At 40.6% G+C, this 25280-nt stretch overlaps 2 protein-coding genes across 2 annotated transcripts in view; one reads left to right on the forward strand and one right to left on the reverse strand.

The window, feature by feature from the left end:
* Positions 1 to 493: 493 nt before the first annotated feature.
* srprb (SRP receptor subunit beta) lies at positions 494 to 9102 on the reverse strand. Its single transcript, XM_036556649.1, has 7 exons — positions 8905 to 9102; positions 7010 to 7104; positions 6828 to 6905; positions 5252 to 5334; positions 3541 to 3677; positions 2584 to 2638; positions 494 to 1137 (listed from the first exon to the last, which is right to left on the reverse strand). Exons 1-7 carry the CDS (start codon positions 9044 to 9046, stop codon positions 927 to 929), a joined length of 801 nt encoding a protein of 266 aa, XP_036412542.1. The 5' UTR covers positions 9047 to 9102; the 3' UTR covers positions 494 to 926.
* Positions 9103 to 19121: 10019 nt separating this feature from the next.
* The window catches only part of LOC118797284 (collagen alpha-1(XXVI) chain-like), a 60745-nt gene continuing 54586 nt past the window's right edge, over positions 19122 to 25280 (forward strand). The window contains 2 exon segments of the mRNA XM_036556593.1: positions 19122 to 19482; positions 24906 to 25028. Coding sequence (XP_036412486.1) covers positions 19313 to 19482; positions 24906 to 25028 — 293 coding nt within the window. The 5' untranslated portion in view covers positions 19122 to 19312.

The raw sequence follows: 25280 nt of genomic DNA on the forward strand, positions 1-25280 counted from the left end.
TGAAAAAAATGAGCTTAATAACTTTTCTTTAGGGGACTGTGTTGCCTTACACCCTTCTTGTATCATCCCCACCATAAATTGATTAAAATAAATTAGTAAAATACCTTTTGAAGACCAAACATTTTGTCACAAAACTACTGCAAAGAAATGTCTCAGGCATCGGGCAGTGCACTCATAACCGTTCTATGTAATAACTTTCAGTGAGGGAGCTTTTAGAGGTGGTCATCTGGTTTCCTATCACCACCACTGTGAACAATTTTGACTCGGTAAGTTTCTCTGGAATATAGCATTTTACACCAAACTACTCAATGATTTTGCTGACACATTAACCAGTTAATTAAGCAGAAATTTTGAAAAATCGGTGGAGTTCCCCTTTAATGTCAGCAAGAAAAAAGAAACTTGCTATTTTGAAGACAGAGACAGAGCTGGCTATGATGTAATTAAACCCAGAAAAATCAGTGCAAAACCCTGAACAAATTTAATGAGGCAGCAATCTCAAAACAGTCATTTATTTACAGGCTGTTTAAAGCTGATACACAACCAAGACTACAGTCATCTGGCTCTCAGACCTAAGGCACAAAGCAGACCAGGATAAAACAAATGAATGTAACAAACGTCTTGTACCTCAACCAGCATCATCATCTGCACACAAAAATAAATAACAGTTCATAATCTGACAGGGGAGCTCAAAAGCAGTCCAAAGACTTGGACTCTTGCCAATACCCTGGATATCAATCTTGCAGTAAACTTGGAGCAAATGGACTGTCAGTTTCTTTGTCCCTGTGTGAACGGAAGAAAGCATTCATACTCCTAAAGTTTTAAAATGAAAAAGCAATACTGACTAGAAAGCAAGGAAAGAATTTTAATGCAAACGGAGGCATTAAGAGGGAGTTGTTGAATGGGATGAAACAGGAACAAACAGTCCCTCACAGCTTGGCCAGACTCATCTCCAAAGCCTCGACATCAGCGTCCCCCTCTTCCCCCTTGCTGCCGCGGGCGCTGCACTCCACAAACTTCACCTTCATGGGCAGCTGGGAGAACTCAAAGTCCTTCCCCTTTTTCCCCAGGTGCACCGCAGCCCCGATGGAGCCGTCCTGAGAGCTGAGGGCCGCAGAGCGAGTCACCCTCAGAGTGTTCCTGTGAAGACAAATGAGGATCAGCACCTTAAAAGAACAGTTCTCTACAAATATGCTGAGCTGGAGAATGTACGAAAGTTAACAGGGACTTGGACTGGAACCAAATGTGATAAACATCAAAACCAGCTCATTTGAAAAGTGGTCAATATATGATTCTGGATCATTTTTACAGAATCAGATATTAGAAACATTTTTCATTTTGATTCTTTCTAAACAGAAACTATACATTGTGTTCCCACTGCAGCATTCTGTGCCATTTTTTTCAAACAAGAATAAAGTAAACATAGTTTAAACCCCATTTTATATATATAAAATGGCTCTTTTGAAGCTACTAGTCTTCAACTACTAATCTTCAACTAATTTGTAGGAAAGCTATAAAAAATTAAGAGATGTCAGGAGCCCAAAAACATGTACATGATTTCAAAATGACTGACAAAGCTGTACAACATTAAGAATGACGTTCTAGTAACCTTGCATTTTGAATGGCTTATATCTGGGATCAAATCTTAAGGCAGATAATTTATCAAGAAAATTACCCAAAATATGACTACAGTATATTATCCATCATAAAACATAATATATAAATAAAATAGGGCTGTCAACGTTAACGCATTAACGCTCGTGATTCATCTTAAAACCTTTAAGCAAATGAATTATATTACCAAGTTTGACCCCAACTTCCTCCCATAATTCCCGCGTGAATTTACTGAAAGGTGCAAACAAACAAACACGATGACTAAGGAAACGTCCCCTGGTGTGCTGAATGACGAATGAGTTTCGTTTTAAAAAGCTTCCAGATTTAGTTTAGATAAAACTAAAGTTCACTCTGGAACGGGACGACTACAGGTCACCACTATGGGAACAGATAGCACTCGCAATATGATCGCAGCAGCAACAAAGCTACCGTTCAAGCATATATACCCCCCATTATACAGAGGGTCATCACAGTGACTCTCCATGACAGCGGGTTTGTCGATGCTTTAACCAAGTGCCGTAAAAGCACTTCGGACCGTCGGACAAGCTGAAAGTTCAGCCTCTCATGGTCAGGAAGAGGAGACACCCGTCCAGGATGTACCCACGCGCTGGAATTCAACTCTTGAAAGGATAAACCGGGTCCAACGTAACAAAGATACACTGAAGGCAATGCTGGCACATCAGAAGCACAATTTAGCCACGCCTTTTCACTGCCACACAATTCATGAATCCTTTTATTTGTTTTATCTCCCCCTAAAAATACAAGTAAATATTATTTAAACTTCACGATTAATCATGATTAATCACAACCTATTATTGTGATTAATTTGTTTTTTTTAATTAATGCACACCACTAAAATAAAACAATTTCTTCAAATTTCTTCAAATTTGGCTGCAGTCAATCAGTTGGATGCTACGGTCATTATGTTTATTAGTAATGCAAGTGGAAGTGTTTTGAAAAGTGGACACTCACAGCTCCTTTTCCAGCTGCTGCTGAATCAGTTTGGCCGACTTTGCCATGGTAATATCTACAATAGAGAGAAACCATCATTTTCAAATCAGTATAATGTAAACTTGTTTATGCAACTTTGAGAGGACAATCTGTAGTTTATAAGGTTCATTGAGCCCCCTGAATTCCTAAACATCTGACCCACAGTAATGGCCTTCCATTCACAAAATAATCTCCAAACTTGTACCATCAATGCTGCACAAATGAAGCATATATATGAAAACACAGTGAAAGCACAACACTTCATACATATATACACACCGATCAGGCATAACATTATGACCACCTCCTTGTTTCTACGCTCATTGTCCATTTTATCAGCTCCACTTACTATATAGGTGCACTTTGTAGGATCAGACACAGCAGTGCTGCTGGAGTTTTTAAACACCTCAGTGTCACTGCTGGACTAAGAACAGTCCACCAACCAAAAATATCCAGCCAACAGCGTCCTGTGGGCAGCGTCCTGTGACCACTGATGAAGGACTAGAGGATGACCAACACAAACTGTGCAGCAGCAGATGAGCTATCGTCTCTGACTTTAAATCTACAAGGTAGGAGTGTCTAATAGAGTGGACAGAGAGTGGACACAGTGTTTAAAAACTCCAGCAGCTCTGGTGTCTGATCCACTCGTACCAGCGCAACACACACTAACACACCACCACTACATCAGTGTTACTGCAGTGCTGAGAATGATCCACCACACAAATAGTACCTGCTCTGTGAGGGTCCATGGGGGTCCTGACCACTGAAGAACAGGGTAAAAGGGGGCTAACAAAGTATGCAGAGAGACAGATGGACTACAGTCTGTAATTGTAGAACTACAAAGTGCACCTATATAGTAAGTGGAGCTGATAAAATGGACAATGATAAGTGTTATATATAAGTGTTGTGCTTTCTGTGAGTGCAACAGTGGGGTCATACCTTGTTTGTTGCATGCAATCAGCAGTGACGGGGCATTCTTGATCACCACACCGTCCGTCAGCAGAGAGTAGAGAAACTCAGCTACATCCTTCACCTCTTTCTGGAAGACTGCACTGTCCACTACAAAAATGAGCGCTCTAGACACGTGAGGATAACAACCGTGAGTTATACATACATCATCAAAATGGAAAGAACCTGTTCAAGCATGTAAAAGAGACCACTGTACTAACACAATACAACACAACTGGCATCACTGCTATAATGTAAATGGTCCACTGCCTGGTCCTACAGTAACCAACTGATTCGAAATAAACTAAAAAACGAACATTGTTTACTCCTCGCATCAGTCAGCCAGGATGTTTAATTCAGCAATCAGACTGTTTCTTCATAGTCCAAGCCCTCACACAAAGTATGTCTGATGTATGAGCAGTACTAGCAGATCTTATTAGTCTGGCCCGCTCATTTGCTGTCAGTGCTACTCAATGAAGAGCGGCTGTTTAAACAGTAAATGCCAACACGCAAAATCAGCACACTTGCCTCTAATTTGCTAGTAACACTAGGCAGTGCACTGCAAACACGCATCCAAACTCAGTATTGACAGTTTCTGGGATGCCACTGGAGAGCGAAATGAGACCATAAACAAAGACAAAAGATGGTCTGGAATACGTGAATCTGCACCCAGAAGAAATAGACCACTGTGGTCATGCGTCATTCTGTAGTCAGAGGATCCAGAGATATTCGAGAGAAGAATATTCACAGGTCAAACGTATCGGGTTCTGAACATTTTTATTTAACACAGGGTGTGATAAAGACAATTTTTCAAAAAAACCCTATTCATTCTGGCCATAGAGAAATTGGGCTTAGACCTGGAGTTCCTAATATGGGCATAAGAGCATGGCGCCATCTACAAAATGACGACACGACTACAGTGGTCTATTCTGGGCTCGTTTCGGGGAGGGGCTCATTATTGCTGGTTTGCCTTCAAACACAAGAATTCCATCTAAAGCGTGGATCGATCACGCAATTCCATAAGTCACTTTTCCACATGCAGGTTTGCGAGATGGTCGGCACTAGCTTCATCTGTTGGTGCTTTTTATTATTTTCCTTGGAAACAAACACTCAAGCGATGAAGAACAGCACTTTTTGGGTGCACAGCGCCTTTCCTTTCAGAACAAGCAGTCCTGGGTCCGAGTGTGAAAACATTCTTACAGGAAACCAGCAGTTCTTATCTAACCTAGTCTATCTGTGAGACTGGACAGCTATGCCGGTTGGTTATTAAGCAGGTTTAAACAGGCTTCTTGTGACATGCGCAAAAAACCTTCAGGCTAATTTTCTCATCATGCCCTGCAAACAGAGTCACATTTGAAGCCAGCAGCACTCTGTGGCTCCCACTCCTTCAAACTGCAAATATGTATAGACACGTAATAAAGCGGCAGGCTACTCAGGTCAGAGGAGGGTAGAGGAGGACTGATTCACTGCACAACAGCAGATGAGCTACTCGTTAACAGTGGCACCTATACGACAAGTGTATCTGACTTAACTACTAACTGGCCACTCAGGGTCAGCTACATTTCTGATTGAGATGTAGTGACCAATTGTAATCACTATTCAATTCCACAGTGAAACTACACTGAAGCTAGGGATATTTGAAGCTACCACTGATTACACTCCAGCGTGCTCGGACTTCAAACCTTCAGGGTAACCGTCTCACCTGGCAGACGCCTTGAACTTCTCCACAAACTGAGGTCTCAGACTTTCATGACCAGGAAGGTCAACAAGAGTCCAGGTGGTTCCCTGCACATCAGGAGAGGCAGAGGTTAGTTAAACTTACTCAGTTCCATTAATTTAATAAAAAACCAACAGATCTCTTATTTTCTGTAAATACTTTTTCAGTTTCATTGTATTCATTAACATTTAGCTCCTAATTCCTTTTTAGGGTTTAACTTCAATCTGCTGTGTTGGTTCAGCTCCACAACTGCTTTGTTGATACTCAAGCCTCTTATTTAATTTTCCAGCCTCTCTTTACTCCCTTCAATCAAACAGGTTTTTTTAGTTACTTTTAAGACTGATATGTAAATGACCTTGGTTCTGATTGGCTGCCTTGTACTGTACCTCATTAAAAAAGCAGTCTGGGCTAAAACATGCTTTATAACTTCAGTGTGAATGGGCGGGGCTAAACTGCTGTAGGCTGAATAGGTGGATATATGTGAACGTGATGGTTTTTGTGACATCACAGACGTGGTGAAATCAAAACAGACTGTTTCTATAAATAAATATATGCACGGTATAGTATGTTTTGAAACTTTAACAATGTTTACGTACTACAATAAACTCTTATTTAAAAAAAGTGAGGAAAATCCGGTTTTGCACGATGTGGGGCTTGTGATTGTGATCTGCTCTCTTACTGTGTTTCTTTAATATATTAATTATTTTTAAATCATCTATTTTTATTCTATTTTGGTGTAAGTTTTCTTGCTTCATGGCTTTAGCTTTTTAATTTCCTATGCTGAAAGATGCTGGATGTACCAAGTAGTTTTTCTGAATTGAAGAGTTTCCCAAGGATTGTATGATACAAGTGCATACTGTAGTGAGAAAACACTGATGGATGAAAATGGAGAATTCTACAAATTTTTCAAAATCTTTGTACAATTCAATCTTTGAGATGTAAATGAACTTTGATGTGAAAATGGCTTATTGCAAAGAAAGTTACAGACAAAGACTTCTTTACATTGGTGGTGATAGAAACAGGTTCTTATATGTAATGTTGTCAAAGGTAAAAGACGTCTTGTTTGGGTACTGTTTTGCCTTACAACACCATCATGCATCCCTCTGCCACTGATGGTTTAAATGTAAAAAATAACTGTTAAATATATTTTAGGCCAAAAGCTTCTTAAAACTACTGTACAACAATGTCTCAGTCATCTAGCCGCATAATCAAATCCATTTAGTGTAATAATTTTCTGTGAGGGAGCTTATGGTGGCATTAAACTCTTCAGACATCTGGTTCCTATCACCCCCACTCTAAACAATTCTGACTCAGTAAATTTCTCTAGAACAGAGCATTTCACACCAAACCACTCTGAATGACTCTTTTTACATCTTAACCATATATATATATATATATATATATATATATATATATATATATATATATATAAAACCATATATATATATATGTAAAAATCAGTGGTACTTCCTTGTAACTTGTACTCAAGATACTAATGAAGAAACAGATGTGTTTAGCCTGAACTTCAGTAATCAGCGTAATTCCACTCTTATTTTCTTACCCTCTCACTTTTTGCCCTGTAGGATGCACTGCTCTCACTGATGGACGTCTGGGTCCTTGTGAATCTTCCTGTCAGCAGCTGAGAGAGAGAAACCAACACAGTTCAGCCCTTCTGTAAACCTGTTTTATTATTTTTATTTTTTTATTTTTTTTTATATAAAAACTAGTGGAGAAACAACTTACCCGACTGAAGAGAAGAGTTTTGCCTGCATCACACAAACCCACCAGTAGAATGCTACTTCTTTTTGTTTGGGTGCCGATGAAAAACTTAAAAAACACTAAAATGTAGAGACACAGCAGCTGATTATTCGACAAACACTGGCTGCTTTAAAAGGTTATTTTTATTTGCCACGTTATTCAACTATCAAGGACGTAAAACTACAGAGCCTCTAAGGTGAAATGGCAATTATGTTTTAATAAGGCCTGGCCACAGATTACTATATTGAGGCCACAAATTAAAATACTGGGGCCACAAGTTACTATACTGAGGCCACAAATTAAAGTGCAGGGGCCACAAGTTACTATACTGAGGCCACAAGTTAAAATACTAAGGCCACAAGTTACTATACTGAGGCCACAAATGAAAATACAGGGGCCACAGGTTACTATACTCAGGCCATAGGTTACAATACAGGGGCCACAAGTTACTATACTCAGGCCACAAGTTAAAATGCAGGGGCCACAAGTTACTATACTGAGGCCACAAATTAAAATGCAGGGGCCACAAGTTAAAATACAGGGGCCACAAGTTACTATACTCAGGCCACAAATTAAAATACAGGGGCCACAAGTTACTATACTGAGGCCACAAATTAAAATGCAGGGGCCACAAGTTACTATACTGAGGCCACAAATTAAAATGCAGGGGCCACAAGTTACTATACTGAGGCCACAAGTTAAAATACAGGGGCCACAAGTTACTATACTCAGGCCACAAGTTAAAATGCAGGGGCCACAAGTTACTATACTGAGGCCACAAATTAAAATGCAGGGGCCACAAGTTAAAATACAGGGGCCACAAGTTACTATACTCAGGCCACAAATTACTATACTGAGGCCACAAATTAAAATGCAGGGGCCACAAGTTACTATACTGAGGCCACAAATTAAAATGCAGGGGCCACAAGTTACTATACTGAGGCCACAAGTTAAAATACAGGGGCCACAAGTTACTATACTCAGGCCACAAGTTAAAATACAAGGTCCACAAGTTAAGTTTCTCATAACTTATGGCAGGGGTGCACAACTCCAGTCCTGGAGGGTGTCCAGCACAGTTTGGTGATTTACCTGCTCAAACACACCTGATTACACTTCTCTGCTAATTGGCAGGTTTAGTGGGTGTGTTTGAGTAGGAAAACCTCCAAACTGTGCTGGACACCGGCCCTCCAGTAATCTGTGGCCCCAGTTTCGTAATTTGTTGCCTCAATATATTCATTATATTAAAGAATAATCACCGTCACTTTAGGGACTCCATAATAAAACAGGTGTGACTTGGCAAAAAGGTGACAAGGATGAAACTGGCTTCTCAAGGAGATGAAACTACAGAGCCTCTAAGGCGACACGATGATTATATTTTTTAAAAGGCGTGGCCCCAAATGAATATATTGAGGCCACAAATTAATATACTGGGATAACAAATTACTATATTGAGGCCACGACTTATTATATTGTTCCGACAAGTTAAGTTTTTCATAACTCGTGGCCTTGATATATTAAGTCATTGTCTCAATACATTAATTCGTCGCCACACCTTATTTAAAGAATAATCACCATGAAACCTTAGGGGCTTCCTGATAGTAGGTTAACAGGTCAGACCTTCAGAGGATGAAGTTGGCTTCCTCCGAATTTTGCGTTCCGCCTTAAATGGTGCAGCAGTTACTTGCTGCTAATGCACAATTTAAGGTGGAACCGAAAGAGGTTGGCGAATAAAAAAGCCAACTTTAGACTCGAATAAAGAAAACAGCAGAATAAGTGAACTGGCTAAGCGCTCCTCTCCTGTCAGAGAACCTGTTAGCCTGCTAAGCTAACCAGACTAACACGTATACACGTTAACGTTAGCTTTAGCTTAGCATGCTTACCTATTGTTATTATAACAGCTGCTATGGCGACGAAAATCCCGATTAGGAATGTCGGGTCTTGCTCTATTATTTCTTTGACCAAGGAGTCAAAAAGTGGCTCGGAGGAAAAATCCTCCAGGTCCAAATCAACCTTCTCCTCCATGTCTGCGGACCGGACTGTCAGCGGGAGACGAAACACACACGTGTCCTTACAGCACCAGCGCGCATGCGCAGTACACACACCACAGCACCCTGCAAGGCTTTTCTTCTGTTATTATTATTATTTTTTAACTTGTTATAGTAGATTTTTGTACTTATTTTGTTTCACTAATTACTCAGTTTGGTTATGTATATCTTTAAAAATAATTTATGTAGTTTTCCTTCTCCTGTACATGGAAATGTTTCCATGGTTAACTATGTGTATATACACCAATCAGGCATAACATTATGACCACCTCCTTGTTTCTACGCTCATTGTCCATTTTATCAGCTCCACTTACTATATAGGTGCACTTTGTAGTTCTACAGTTACAGACTGTAGTCCATCTGTTTCTCTGCATACTTTGTTAGCCCCCTTTTACCCTGTTCTTCAGTGGTCAGGACCCCCATGGACCCTCACAGAGCAGGTACTATTTGGGTGGTGGATCATTCTCAACACTGCAGTAACACTGATGTGGCGGTGGTGTGTTAGTGTGTGTTGTGCTGGTCTGAGTGGATCAGACACAGCAGTGCTGCTGGAGTTTTTAAACACCTCAGTGTCACTGCTGGACTGAGAATAGTCCACCACCAAAAAATATCCAGCCAACAGCGTCCTGTGGGCAGCGTCCTGTGACCACTGATGAAGGACTAGAGGATGACCAACACAAACTGTGCAGCAGCAGATGAGCTATCGTCTCTGACTTTACATCTACAAGGTGGACTGACAAGGTATGAGTGTCTAATAGAGTGGACAGTGAGTGGACACAGTGTTAAAAACTCCAGCAGCTCTGCTGTGTCTGATCCACTCAGACCAGCGCAACACACACTAACACACCACCACCACATCAGTGTTACTGCAGTGCTGAGAATGACCCACCACCCAAATAGTACCTGCTCTGTGAGGGTCCATGGGGGTCCTGACCACTGAAGAACAGGGTAAAAGGAGGCTAACAAAGTATGCAGAGAAACAGATGGACTACAGTCTGTAACTGTAGAACTACAAAGTGCACCTATATAGTAAGTGGAGCTGATAAAGTGGACAATGAGCGTAGAAACAAGGAGGTGGTCATAATGTTATGTCTGATCGGTGTGTATATATAAACTGTTTATTTATACATACATAATATACATAACATATTACAATAATCAATAGCAAGCATTATTATTACCAAAATAATAATAATATTTGGTTAAAGTCTTAGACTAACAATTATAATAAATATTTGATAAATTATTATTTTATTAACAGGACCGCTTCTTACTGCAGGGAGGCAGAGCGGCGCCATCTGCTGGTCGCGTTCAGAACATTTTGACTTCATTTTGGAAAGTTCTGAGAATTAAAATGGCTTAAAGCTGGACCTTTAGTAAAACAGTCGGTTTGCGACCGCATAAGCACAGCGACAATGAATCCAATATCACACGAGTATTTTGCTGAGCCATGAACTACATTAACTACAATTGAACTACAAATCCCATGGCTGGGAGCAGTCGCCGCTACGCCGGATGTATGATAGTTACGTCATCAGCGCGTCAGACTTTGTAGTCCGTTATGGGAAAGCAAACGTAAAAGCTGCATTTCCGTCTTTAACCGACAGTTAACGTTTTGATCATATATAATGGAAAGTATAGCTGAATATTTGGAGGTAACACAGCTATAATTATGTTGTTTAGCTTGTATCCATTGATAACACCTTTTGAACAGTAGAGGGCGACGTTTGTTCCTCATTTGAATTTCTGATTAATGCCAATATATGACATACATACATTAGCATAAACGGATTTCTCTTATATCCAACTTATATTTGCCACATATGGACACATACCAACTTATTTGAAATTGGCTATTTTCTAATATAGTGCTTATATTTCAGCCACATATGAACATACAAAAAACATACATCTGTAACACAGATATTTAACTAAAACCATGAACAATAAAATCAGTAAAACATGAAATAAATGAATATATTGTTGCCTTACATGTTAATATATATAATTAAATGGATGACATGGTGACATATATAGTGTACTTAACCATGTATCAGACATATGTATATGATAAATATATCATGCATATATGTTCAACATTTGATACATAAATATATACACAGCATATACAGTATTTAGAGATATTTTGAAATATATGCCTGACCTTTTCTGATACACGTGCCTATATGGCTGTAAATCATATATGGGTCAGGCCACCAGGTGGCGCTGACAAGTGTTTGGGATTTATTGATTTGATCTTATTATTTATTCTACTCAATAATGAATACGATGTTGTAGGTTGTTTCTCGTGTGTAGAGCTGCGACTTATGGATCCCAACTGTCCAGAAACTGCTCTGTTTGATTGAATGGATGAGCTGTGTCTATTTGTATTCTATGTAAAGTAAAGCTACATATTAAAGTGGATTTTTTCCCATTTTTCAAATGTCGGTATGATTAAATCATTGAGATGTAAGCAAAGTCATTTAGAGTAGTTAATCTGAAATGCTCCATTTTAGAGAAACTCACTGTTCACAGTGGTGGTGATAGGAACCAGACGTCTGAGGAGTTTAATGCCTCTAAAAGCTCCTTCACAGAAAGTTAAAACAATACATTTTTACAAATAAGCTGCCTGACGCCCAGGTTATTATTTCACACTAGTTTTGGGACGGTTTTGGCCTGAAACATATTTTTAAAATCCATTTGTAGCAGAGAAGTACATGAAGGGTGTCGTGAGGCAAAATAGTCCCCAAAGAAAACATTTTTTATCAGTTTTATCACCGTTTCACCATCATTAATATTCCATATAAACTCAGTGTAGGTTCACTGGTGGTTTTGGATAGTAATTAAAATGGCTATATTAGTGTTGTAGTCATGGCGACCCCTGGTTCCTATCAGCACCACTGTAAAGACATCTGAACCATTTCACATCAAACCACTCTGAATGACTTGACATCAGATTTAATCATGAGACGCATTGTGTCTATTGTAGATGTGTAAATCAAGTTTTTGTGCTGTTCTAGTTCTCTCTCTCTCTCTCTCTCTCTCTCTCTCTCTCTTTCTCTCTCTCCATCTCTCCCTCCCTCTCCTTCTCCCTCTCTCTGTCTTTATGTATTACAGTATTTCTTTCTTTCTCTCTCTCCCTCACTCTTTCTCTTTCTCTCATTCACTCTTCCCCTCTTTCTTTCTCTTTCTTTCTCTCACCCTCTCTCTCTCCTTCTCTTTCTTTCTCTCGCTCACTCTTCCCCTCTCTCTTTTTCTTTCTTTCTCTCTCTCTCTCTCCTTCTCTTCCTCTCACTCACTCTTCTCCTCCTCTTTTGTTATGTTGAGATAACAAGATAAATAACTCGTTATCTCAAGATAACAACTTTTGTTATGTTGAGATAACAAGATAAGTAACTTATTTTAAGATAACAATTTTGTTATTTTGTTTACAATTTTGTTATCTTGAGATAACAAGATAATTAACTTGATATATCAAAAAAACTACCTCATGGCCTTTCTGGACTTCTGTACCTCTCTCTTTTGCTTTCTCTTTCTTTTTCCCTCTCCCCCTCTCTCCCTCTCTTTCTCTCCCTCTCTCCCTTTCTTTTTCCCTCTCTTTCTCTCTGTCACTCTCCCTCTCTCTCTCTCTCCCTCTCTCTTTTTTCCCTTTCTTTCTCTGTCACTCTCTCCCTCCCTCCCTCTCTCTCTCTCTCTCTCTCTCTCTCTCTCTCTCTCTTTCTCTCTCTCTCAGTGTTTAAGATGTATTACAGTATTCCAGGTTCTCTATATATCTGACTAGGCTTTTCATGAATGTTCACCTTTGCTCAGTCACTCTACTTTCTGTTTGAGAAATGTGATGATCAGCTTTCCTCCGAGCGCCATGTTGCCGGCAGAAGTCGATAGGTTTTCCTTATTCCTTCAGTATTTATCAACATTTGACGAATGGCATTCTACAAACAGAATAACATAATGAGATGCATTAAGCTCTTCGTAGGAAGTAAATGTCACTGATGGAAAACGTATTCATTTTACAGATGAGGAAACATTTCTCTTGTCCCCACAAGGAAAAAGTGCTCTTTATTAGAACTAAAAGGCCAAACGTTTTCATCAGGGCTGAATCAGACGCAGCACAGCCACGTTTAGATACACCCTTAAAAATGGGTTCTTTAGTAAAGGCTATAATGATAGAGTCATATCCAAAAGCTGGAACTCCCCTAGTCAAATCACATTTGATGTAAGTGAAAATAAGTTAACACACCCTCTACCTTTTATCTCTGTCCTAATAAACCCAACTATCTCCATAACGGTCACTTTTAATGTAAGCTAATGTCAAGAGATTTAATTCCAAGAGATTTTAAAGCATTTCTGTTGGCCACTGGTCAACCCATCAGGACATTTTCACACAGCGTAAAGGGCAGTTGCTGTCCTCAAATGACGCAGGAAAACAAACAAAAAAAAATTGGATTTTATTTTTCCGCAAATGTTAGTGCACAATTTCTATTATTATTATGAATTGATTAAATGTATCATACATATTTATCATTTCTGTTAGTGTGAGAAACATAAAGGATACATTCTTATGGTTTATGTTAAATTCAGCACTTGAATGGCGATTGTGCTTAGGGGTGCCCATACTTTTGCACATGTCCATACATAGAACAATGACAACTCAACCTACCATTTGAATGCTTAACGCTTGTGTGGTGTTGATGTGTTTGTTACTCAGTGGTCTGGTGGATCCACCGCATCATTGTTTTTTAAATCAATACAGCCGTAACAACTTATGTAAAAATATCAGACGTTTAAAATATCACAAGTGGCCAGCATAGCGTTCTCCTTTAGCAGCTGTAGCCTGTTAGCAGCCTGTCCATGTTGTCCACCCTCACACTCACACACACACACACATATACAAACACATGCACACACAGATGCACACACACTAACAGCCATGTAGGAGGAGAACAGAGCGAAGGACACAGCACCTCCACACTTTTATTCCCCGCGGGTTCCCCCAACACCTCATGTGTAATATAAATGTGTAGGGAATGAACAGAGTGAAGACACTGAAAATGGGTTATTTTATATGTTCTTCACAGAAAATGAGCAAAGGACAAGAATCTGAGGTTGATATAGTAATAAATCGCATGATTTTTTCTTTTGGTAAACATTAAAAATGGGTCCTACAGACCCCAACGCCACACAAGGGTTAAGTGGTTCTTCTCTGGTTAAATGCTATGACAGAGAACCTTTTGCATTTGGCTCTTTAGAGAACCTTTTAAGAAATGGTTCTACGCAACACCAAAAAGGGCTCCACTGTTGTTAAAAGTCAAAGAACCTTCTAGTACTATATAGAACGCTATTTGCTAAGCATGTACAGAAGGCGCTGGAATTACCTACTGCTGGGCCATAAATCATCTATACCGGTACGTTGCACATATATATGATATTTAAAATGTAATATTTAATGGCCATAAAATAGTGATGTTCATTTTGCCAAGCAGTTAATTTTTAGCTTTTTAATTCTATTTTTGCACTTTATAATTCTATTTTGTGCACTTTACTCTTGGTAATCAGAACAGTTAGCTGAAGCGTGTGTACCCACAGAGCATAATAATGTTGACATTATTGATTTTTCATCAGAATCATAATTGTGATCGACACTGCCGTTTCAAGGACAACGTTGTGCTGGATCATCGCTAAACTATGAATGAAAGTTGCCAGCTCTTAATGTTGACCACAAGCGACATAAGCAGCTGTTTATGGCCCGCAGCCACCAGGGGGCCCCCTAACAACTTCTGTTAGTCACAACTTCTTGAGTGAGGGGAAAAAGCGCTGTTAATCATGTCTCAAAAAGACATGAAAAAAAATAACAGAAGAAAAAAGAGAAGATGAGGAGAAAAAGCCTAAAGATGATGGCATGTTTGTTGTGGTGTTAATGTTATGCTATTTGTTTTGGCAACAAGAAGTAGTGGACCTGGGCTCTGTCTGACCCTGGGGTGCGCAATGTGGAGCTCTTTTACTGCCCTGTTGCGGCTCCACAGCAGAACTAGATTTTAGGTAAAAAATAATAATAAATCCTCCTTTGCAAGAAAATGAAGCGGCCTTGCACATTGGAGTTAATGTAGAACTGCTAATTGACCCTTTAACCCTGAAGATCAGCGCACAGACTGCAGGTCACCATAGAAATCTTACTTAGCTAGTAGCTAACAAAAAGAGAATGATTTGAGATGAATATCGATAATTTGGAGATGAATGGACTTATTTGCATTTATAATCACTCCAGCTGGTTTCCTGATACGTTTAATCTTCAATGAGTGTCTATCAAATACCAAAAAGTCACAAAGCTGAAGTCACCTTAAATGGTGCCTGAGACGCCAGAATGTAACTGCTACACCACTTAAGGTTTTGAACAAGAAGCTGGAGAATGAGAAGCTGATTTCAGACTCGTAAAAAGTCGAACATTGATAGACATTTTACAAGACACTATTCGCCTATTTAAGAAAAGTTTCCTGCAGGAGATGCAAAAAAAGCGGCTATAGCTCAGCTAAAGCTTAAAGCAGAGCAAAGTAAGTCCGAATTTTCATTTGTGTTATATTTTTAGCCCATACTAGCACATCAGCACATACTCAGACGTACCTGACTGACTATATAAGGTCGAACCATTGTTCCTTTGCAAGCAAAGTCTGCCTTGGAGAAGAGTTCGAAAGCAAGTTGGAAGAGTTTGAGAGGGGTCACATCGTAGGGCTCTGGGAAGCGGGATGGTCTTATCGACGTATTGTGCACCATATTGGTCGTTCAGATAGTACTATAGCATGCTGTTGGTGGCAGTGGATAGAAGAAGGCATGCACCAACGACATGAAGAATCTGGGAGACCTGCACAAACCACGGAGAGGAGAACCGACAGATTGTTCGACATGAGCAGAGTGGCCCAACAGCCATGATTGCGGACATTCAGCGAGCGCCAGGATGAGCGGTTTGTTGTCATGTGTCACACGTCCAGAAGGCCTGGTGTCATGGTGTGGGGTGCAATTTCGTACGATGCCAGATCACCTTTGGTCTTCAATACATTCACTTTGACAGCACAACGTTATGATAATGAGGTCCTGCAGCCAGTGGCCCCGCCTTTCCTGAACACACACTCCAGTGAGCTACTCCAACAGGACAACGCTCGTCCACATACTGCTGCCGTCTCAAGAGCTCGGCTTGAAGACATCATCAGACCTATCCCTGATTGAAAATGTGTGGGATGCTATTGGACACGCTATTAACACTCCACCCCTACCACAAAATCTGCAGGGGAAGGAAAAGCTACATGGGATGGATTATCACAGGACACCATTAGAAAACTCTACAACGCCATGCTGAGACATCTGGCATGTTGGTTAGCAAACAAGGCAGCCCAATGCCATACTGAGAGAGAGCGTGTTTTTTTCTCCTCACTCAGTAATGCTGTTTCTTTAAGTTTAACCCTCCAAGAATGCACCTGCATGTCAAATTCAATGTTTCTATGTATGTTTCTCTCTCTTTTTCTGACAATCCAGTGCAGAAATACAGTTCAAACGTTTCCTGAGTCACTCTTTCCATTCCATCTTATCACAAGATCATACGTGACTTACATCTGGAGTTATGAGCCTGTGAAGAGGGGCTGAGATACATGTCATCTGACTCTCACCATGTGAAACTGCTGGATTTGTGTTTTCATCTACATTCTGTGGGAAACTGACAAATGGACACTGAGGAAATCACTAAGGACTGACCATCATGCTGGAAACCCTTCATTCTTTATATAGTCCACATCGGAGACACGTGTGAAATGGCGTGCAGAGAGTTCTGCAGCCCAACGCCATACTGAGAGTCACTACTTCTTTATGTATAGCTCAGTAAATGCTGCCCACATCAGTCTAAATTTTTAATCATTTAATTTTCTGGTAACCTTTATCTTCCTTCCGAATAGCTTTGCAATCTGACACTTCCTTCTGGGTCAGACTATTTTTGACAATGAGTGTGTATTAAAGTGAAATAAATAGTAGTATTTAAAACTATGTTTTCTTTTAAAATTAAACCTTAGGATCCCTTAGGTGTAATTTTAAGAGAAGAAAACAGAAGAAATCATAACATGCTACGTCAGGAGAAGTTCTTTATTAGAGTAGCAGCATTCAGGAAGAATGGGTTTATTAAAGCTGCACTATGGAAATTATGGAGATTTGGAGACCTCTCTGGTGGAAATGTGTAATTGCACACAATGTGCGGAAGAACATTTTGTAACGTGGACTGTGCTTCGGACCCCTTCCCCAAGCAGATGAATCCGATGTTTGCAAGTGCTCTGAAAGAAAATTCAAAGAGAATTCAGTCAAAATAGAACATGAAGGATGTGTCTTCTGAGGATTCGAGTGGTTTATCTACTACAGTCATCATATCTTCATCAGTATAATGTTGACATTGCATTTGAGACCTAAACATCGAGCTGGACCTTTTTTTTGAGCCTGTGTGTCCAATGGTGAAGACATATGACGTTATTCAAAAAACAGGAAGAATGGCCTTATTAAAGATGCACTCTGTAAGTTTTGGAGATTTGGAGACCTCTCTGGTGGGAATATGTAATTGCACACAATGTGCAGAAGAACATGTTGTAATGTGGACTGTGTGGTCATAATGTCTTCATCAGTATAATATTGACATTGCATTTGAACCCTAAACATACTGCATTGACATTGCATTTGAACCCAGAACCTACTTGGTTCTTTTTGAGCCTGTGTGTGAGATGATAAAGACGTATGATGTGGTCTGAAAAACTGGCCACCCAATGCCTCAGACTTTTAAATTATTATCTCAGGATTGACAGAGGTTTTTTTTTTTCAACCTCACTCAGTACTGCTATTTCTTTAAGTTCAACCCTCTAAGGTCCACAAATGCACCCACACGTCAAATTTAATGTTTCTATATCTGTTTCTGTATCTTTGTGATGATCCAGCACAGAAATCCAGTTCAAACATTTCCTGAGTCTGTAGAGTCGCCCTTTCCATTCCATCTCATCAGGAGATCATATGTGGCTCACATCCAGAGTTATGAGCCTGTGAAGAGGGGCTGAGATACATGTCATCTGACTCTCACCGTGTGGAACTGGTGGATTTGTGTTTTCATCTACATTCTGTGTGAAACTGACCAATGGATACTCAGGAAATCACTAAGAACTGACCATCACGCCGGAAACCTTTCGTTCTTCATCTAGTCCACTTCGGAGACACATGTGAAATGGCGAGCAGAGAGTTTACAGCCGCTGAAGCTGCTGCAGCGGTTTTGGAAAGTAGTGATGAAGATAACGGAGCACTTTGATATGAAACAAATGAGGATCACATTATATGAAGAGCCTTTAAATGAGAATTTTAAGAAGATGTGAATAAAATTCCCTCAGAGAGTTAGCGAAAAAAAAACCTTCTACACTCTAGAAAAGATGGTTCTTCAAGGGTTCTTCAGTAACAGGAATGTTTTGATTTAGAACCATGGGTTCTGTATAGAACCAGTTAATGTTTAAATGCAAGTTCATGGTGAAATGGTTCTTCAGATTGATGGAGAATGTGTTGCAGATCGTTCTATACAGAAACTTTCTGAATATCGTTCTTTGTAGCACCAAAAGGTTTTTGCTGTTGTACACAAGCTTGACATTGTAACAATAGGAGAACCCTTTTTGATGTTACATAGAACCAAACACAACACATTTTCCATCAGTCTGAAGAAACATTTCACCATGCAACCAACCATTTAAGCATGAAATGGTTCTGTGTAGAACTCATGGTCCTTTTACTAAAGAACTCTTGAAGAACCATCTTTTAAAGAGTGTACAGTGCAGCTTTAAATCAATTGATTAATTCATCTGTTCATTCATTTATTAATTCATTAATTCGTTGATTTATTTAGTCTAACCTAAATATCATATACCGTGATACCGTGATATTTTCGGAAAATATCGTGATACTGAATTGTATCAGTATCGTCCAGCCCTTCCTCACAAAGACAGGAATACCAGCGTTGTGTGTGTGTGCGCGCGCGCGCACGTGGTATATGTGGGGACCCGCGAGCTCTTTCGCTGTGGACGCTTCTCTTGTACCGTGTGGTCGTGTGCTCTGATAGCCTCGCCGCTTCTTCCGCTCCGTCTGCGGACTTTCACACCGCCGAGCGCCGCAGTGAGGAGCACACAGCGCGCTCTGCTCGGCCCCTCCAGCGCCTCTGCAGACGGCGGTGAGCCCGATCGCCTCAGCAGCGATGTTGCAGTGCGCCTTCTGGCTCTGCTTGTGCGTCCTAATGCGTTCGAGTGGACTTTCGCTCGGAACCGGCTTTATTTACCAGTTTCCAGGACTAACAGTGCAACATGTGAGCTCAGAACAGAGTGCTGGACCCCCAGCTGCTGGCGTTAACATCAACTCTCAGCGCAGGTATGGACTCTTCTTCACATCGTTCTTCTTACCAAAGTTTTCTGGTTTAGGTTGACTTTCAACTGTTTGTTCTTTCCTGAGTACCATTCGTATTGGCTCTGCATTGCGCTACATGCCCAAAAGTACCTAGACGGTCCTTCTAATTACTGAATTCAGCTACTTTAAGACGCACTCTATGCTGACAGAGTCGTTCAAACAGCTTGTATGATCTCCATAGAAAGACCAATAGAATAGGACGCTCTGGAGTAGCCACACATTAGGCTAAGGTCACCGTGCCCAATGCCAAGCGTGGGCTAGAGGGGTGTAAAGCCCCCCAGCAGAGCACCGCGTCCTCTGGAGCGATGGAGCTCCATAGAGTACCTTTGGGATGAGTTGGAGTGATCCAGAACTGACCATCCAACATCAGTACTTGACCTCACTAATGCTCAATCAAATCCTCACAGCAGTGTTCCAACATCTAGTGTTGCCAGAGGCCAGCGAATGGAAGCACAGGGCAGATGTTTCTAATAAAGTGGCCAGTTAAAGGAGGCTCAAGGTAGGTGTTTCTAATAAAGTGGCCAGGTAAAGGAGGTAAAGGTAGGTGTTTCTAATAAAGTAGCCAGTTAATGAAGGTATAAAGTATGTGTTTCTAATATAGTGGCCAGTTATAGGAGGCTCAAGGTAGGTGTTTCTAATAAAGTGACCAGGTAAGGGAGGTAAAGGTAGGTGTTTCTAATAAAGTAGCCAGTTAATGGAGGTATGAAGTAGATGTTTCTAATAAAGTGGCCAGTTTAAGGAGGCTCAGGGTAGGTGTTTCTAATAAAGTGGCCAGGTGAGGGAGGTAAAGGTAGGTGTTTCTAGTAAAGTGGCCAGTTAATGGAGATATAAAGTAGGTGTTTCTAATAAAGTGGGCAGTTAATGGAGGTATGAAGTAGATGTTTCTAATAAAGTGGCCAGTTTAAGGAGGCTCAAGGTAGGTGTTTCTAATAAAGTGGCCAGGTGAGGGAGGTAAAGGTAGGTGTTTCTAGTAAAGTGGCCAGTTAATGAAGGTATAAAGTATGTGTTTCTAATATAGTGGCCAGTTATAGGAGGCTCAAGGTAGGTGTATCTAATAAAGTGACCAGGTAAGGGAGGTAAAGGTAGGTGTTTCTAATAAAGTGACCAGGTAAGGGAGGTAAAGGTAGATGTTTCTAATAAAGTGGCCAGTTAAGCCTTCCCCAAAGAGTAGAGGCGGGGCGGGGGGTGGGGGGCTGGCATAATTCATTGATTGATGTATATATAAAGTAATTCAGAGTGGTTTGGTGTGAAATGGTTGATTGTAGAGACTCAGATTTCTTTACAGTGCTGGTGATAGGAACCAGGGGTCACCATGACTACAACACTAATATAGCCATTTTATTTACCATCCAAAACCACCAGTGAACCTACACGAGTCTTCTGAGTTTATATGGAATGTTGATGATGGTAAAACAGTGATAAATCTGAAAAAGTGTTCTTTGGGGACTATTTTGCCTCACTGCGCCCTGCGTTTATCCCTCCACCATGAATGGAACTTAAAAATACATATCAGGCCCAAAGCTTTTCATAAAAAACTTTCGTTAAACAATGTCTCAGGGATCCAGCAGCACATCTGCAACCATTTCTTATAATAACTTTCTGTGAGGGAGCTTTTAGAGGTGGACGTCTGGTTCCTATCACCACCACTGTGAGCAGTCCTGAGTCTGTAAGTGTCTCTAGAACGAGGCATTTCACACCAAACCACTCTGAATGATTGAGTTATGCAGATGTTTTGAGAAATCAGTGGAATTCTGCTTTAACTGGAGGTTTTTAACATTCGAGATGTGTGTCTGTCTTTCTGTTTGTGATTTTAACATTCAGGATGTGCTGTAGTTCTCCAGGCTTTCTGCAGGTTCTCATGTCTGACTACTATTCAAGAATGTTCACCTTTGTTCCGTAACTCCACTTCTGCTGTGGCTTTTTTGTTAGATATTTTAGCGTTCTACTGTTTTCACAGTGTTTCTATGACCATGATAGTAATAATAACATATTTTCAGAGTGATGGTGTGGTTTTAAAAACGGGATTCCACCAAATGTACTGAAATGTCTGCATAATTCAATCAATATGAGGTGAATAAAGTATTGTGGTGGTGATAGTAACCAGGCGTTTGAAGAGTTTATTGCTTCTAAAAGCTCCCTCATAGAAAATAATAAAATGTAATAGCTATGAATATGCTGCCTTGTGTCTGAGACATAGATTTACAATAGTTTTGAGCCGATTTTGTTCTAAAACATATTTTTTATCCATTCATGGTGGAGGGATACGTGAAGGTGTTCTAAGGCAAAATTGTCCCCAAAAAAAACGTATTGTTTCAGATTTATCACTGTTCTACCATCATCAACATTCCATATAAATTCAGAAGACTCATGTAGGTTCACTGGTGGTTTTGGACAGTAAATAAAATGGCTATAGTTGTGCTGTAATCATGGTGACCCCTGGTTCCCATCACCATCACTGTAAAGAAATCTGAGCCCCTACAATCAACCATTTCACACCAAACCACTCTGAATTACTTTGTTTACATCTCAACCACTAAATTATACAGATTTAATTTTTTATGCAATCTTTAATGCATGCTACCTGCCCCCTCCCAACCTATAGCCTGGTCCTTTTCAATAACCTATCAACCTGATTCACAAGAACGAATGAATCAAACTTTTTAAAGTACCTAACTACTGTTTGCATACATTATATGCTGAGACTGAAGTAGAAAAAACTTCTGACTCCTGTAGTGAGCAGAAGTAGAAGACATCGTGATGAATCAGTCATTTATATGGAGCAGAATAATGTTCATCAATTATGAATCAGTGAATCAGATGTTCATGAATTATGAACTTCCTTTCTCTACACAGAACTTGTCCACATGGTCAACCTGTTTGTTTGCTGCTGTCCATAAAGTTGAGGCCAAACGTTTACATCCACCCAGGATAAAGACTTTCAAACTCAAATTCTTACCGCTCCACACATTTTGTGTGTCCTGTGTTAAGTCAGTTACAGTATATACTTTATTTCCATAAGAGGTCATCTCAAAATAACACCTAACAGACAGATTTATTTCAGGTTTTATATACAATATCAAATTTTTATGTGGGGGCATTGCCTTTTAATTACTTAACTTGAATCAAATGCTTGGAGTTGCCTTCCACAAGGTTTTCACAATAATTTGGCGGAATGTTTACCTGTTCTTCCTGACACATCTGGTATAACTCAGGTTTGTAGGCCTCCGTGCTCGGACACACTTTTTCAGTTTAGTCCACAGATTTTCTAAGGGATTCAGGTCAGGGTTTGTGATGGCCTATCAGGCCATTTTGTCACTGTGGCATGCACCTGTCCCCTGGGCCCCGATGACGGCTGAGGGAGCCTGTAGGAAGGCAGGGCCCGAAAAACGAATGGTGACGAGCCCCGATGAGTGTGGCGGGGAGAGAACCGCGAGTGAGTCATGCGCAAATCATGTCCACCGCCATTCCCTCTTAAAAGAACAGAGAGTGAACAAGAGCTCGTTTTTCCACCTCCTCGTCACCGCCCCCCCACACTGCAGCTCATCCGCCTGGATCGAACATGAGGTGGAGAGAGGCCTCGCTGCAGAACAGGGGGCGGGTCTGGGTGGCGTAGTTCGGGACTCGCTTCCTGCTTTCGTGCCTCTCATTGGCGTCATCGTCGTCGTCCCTTCTCTCACGGCTGATGTTCTCCTACCGCCGTCCCTCGGCAGCAGTCAGGATTTGTGTGCCGTCCCTCACTCACTGGCGCCTCTCTCCCCACTGTCCTCGTTGGGGTTCGACACCACACGGTGTTTGGGCCCCGCCTTCCTGCAGGCTCTCGAGACCATCATCGGGGCCCAGTGGATGGGCGCATGCCACAGTCACATCTTTGGAGGAATGCTTAGGATCATTGGGCCACATTCACCAATATATTCCAAAGTTTTTTCTGAAATTTGTTCTTGAGAAAGGTCCTAAGAAAAAGTCTATGTCAGATTCCTGACGTTCTTAAACTGCAGAACTGTTCTCACCTTTGTGCTCTTGAGTGTGTGTAGATTCTGTTCTGGGAACAAATCCCAGATAAGAAAACACTGGTGGATGTCAGAATCTTTGTGAAAACTGCGTGAGTGGGTTTTAAGAAGAAATGTCTTCGAGAAAACACTTGGTGAATGAGGCCCATTGTCCTGCTGGAAGACCCAGCTGTCACCATGTTGTAACTTTCTGGTTGATATCTTGTGGTGGTTCTTCATTAATTCTAGATAATTCTTATTAAGGCCATTTGTATTCTGAAGTGATGCTGCCACCACCATGCTTTACAGTTAGAATGGTGTTCTTTGGATTAAAAGCCTCACTATTGTTCCTCCGTACATAGCACTGATCGTTATGGCCAAACAGCTCAATTTTTGTTTCATCTGACCAGAGAACTCCTCCAAAAGACTAGATCTGTGTCCTGGTGATCATCTGCAAACTTCAATCTGGCCTTTTTATGCCAAAGTAAAACTCTATGGTCACACTTTATTTGGATGGTCCCTTATAGATGATCTGTAGATACTTAGATCATTAACTAAATTCTGGTGACACCAATTTGATTATCTACAACATTGTGGGTTAGGTTTAGGAGTAGGTGTAGGTTAGGGTTAGAGTTAGGTTTAGTGTTAGGGATAGATTTGATAGAATCTTCCACACTCAACTTTAAGTTCAGTTGCATTTAGTAGATATTTAGTTGAATGTTACCTAAAGATATACTGAACATCTGCAAAGCATCAGTGGACCATCCAAATAAAGTGTTACCAACTCTATTAATGGTGGATGTAAATAGTTTGGTACCTGACACCTCCAACTTCTTCACCAGTTCCTTTGTTGTTGTCTGGGGGTTCAGTGGAACCTTTTGTTTAGCCTTGGGACCAGTTGTTTGTACAGATGCTTGCGGTACCTTCAGTTGTTTCGAAATTGCTCCTAAGTAGGAACAGGACTTGTGGAGGTCTGCGATTTTTTTTTTTCTTGAGGTTTTGGCTGAGTTGGATTTTACTGTGGTTTCAAGGGCAAGAAGGCCCTGGTTCTAAAGGTAAGCCCTTACATATGGCCAAAGATGCACTCCAGATGAATTCCTAATTATGAGAGATGGCTAATCAGAAGCTTTTAAAAGTCGATACGTGCATTTCTGGAATCTTCCCGAATGTTTAAGAAGATCACCTTTGTATATAAATGCTTGACCCACTGGAAATCTGACGTGATGAATTGAAGTTGAAGTAATTTATTGTCTAATCAGTTGATCTAAAGTTACTGATGTGAACAAAGCAGATGCACTAATTGACTGATAGACGAAATGTATGGCAACATGAAATGTGTGGGGTCATTTGGCCTCAAACGTATAATAGCGCCCTCTAATGATTTCTTGTGTTCTCCTTCAGAAACTGGTGTCAGTACACGGTATCGAAGACGGTCACGTGCCAGGTGCACAACGGCACAGAGACGACGGTGCAGAGGGTGTTTCAAGGCTGTCGGTGGCCGGGACCCTGCGCAAAACTCATCAGGTAACTTCTGCAGGGCCATTACTGACCTTCAGTGTGTCCTTTTCACTTTCAGACATTGATCGCCAAGTAACACAAGTTAAATTTAGATCCATAAAAGAATTACAATTGTAAATAATATCTTTTTCCCAGCTATTTATTTTGTTTGAGAAGTGAACTGCACCTCGTTCATTTTTTCACACTACAACAATGAATTTGAGGCCAATAAACTCGCCGCATATTTGCTATCAGAAAGCAACGACAGAACTTTGGACA

Source organism: Colossoma macropomum, unplaced genomic scaffold (genome assembly GCF_904425465.1).
Source record: "Colossoma macropomum unplaced genomic scaffold, Colossoma_macropomum, whole genome shotgun sequence".
NCBI classification, from domain to species: domain Eukaryota; kingdom Metazoa; phylum Chordata; class Actinopteri; order Characiformes; family Serrasalmidae; genus Colossoma; species Colossoma macropomum.

Coding starts and splice junctions, on each gene's coding strand:
- srprb (XM_036556649.1), bottom strand. CDS start 9,046: ATGGAGGAGAAGGTTGATTTGGACCTGGAGGATTTTTCCTCCGAGCCA. Junction 5,335..6,827: donor ACAGGGCAAAAAGTGAGAGG/GTAAGAAAATAA, acceptor CCTGATGTGCAG/GGAACCACCTGGACTCTTGT. Junction 2,639..3,540: donor GATTGCATGCAACAAACAAG/GTATGACCCCAC, acceptor TCTCTATTGTAG/ATATTACCATGGCAAAGTCG.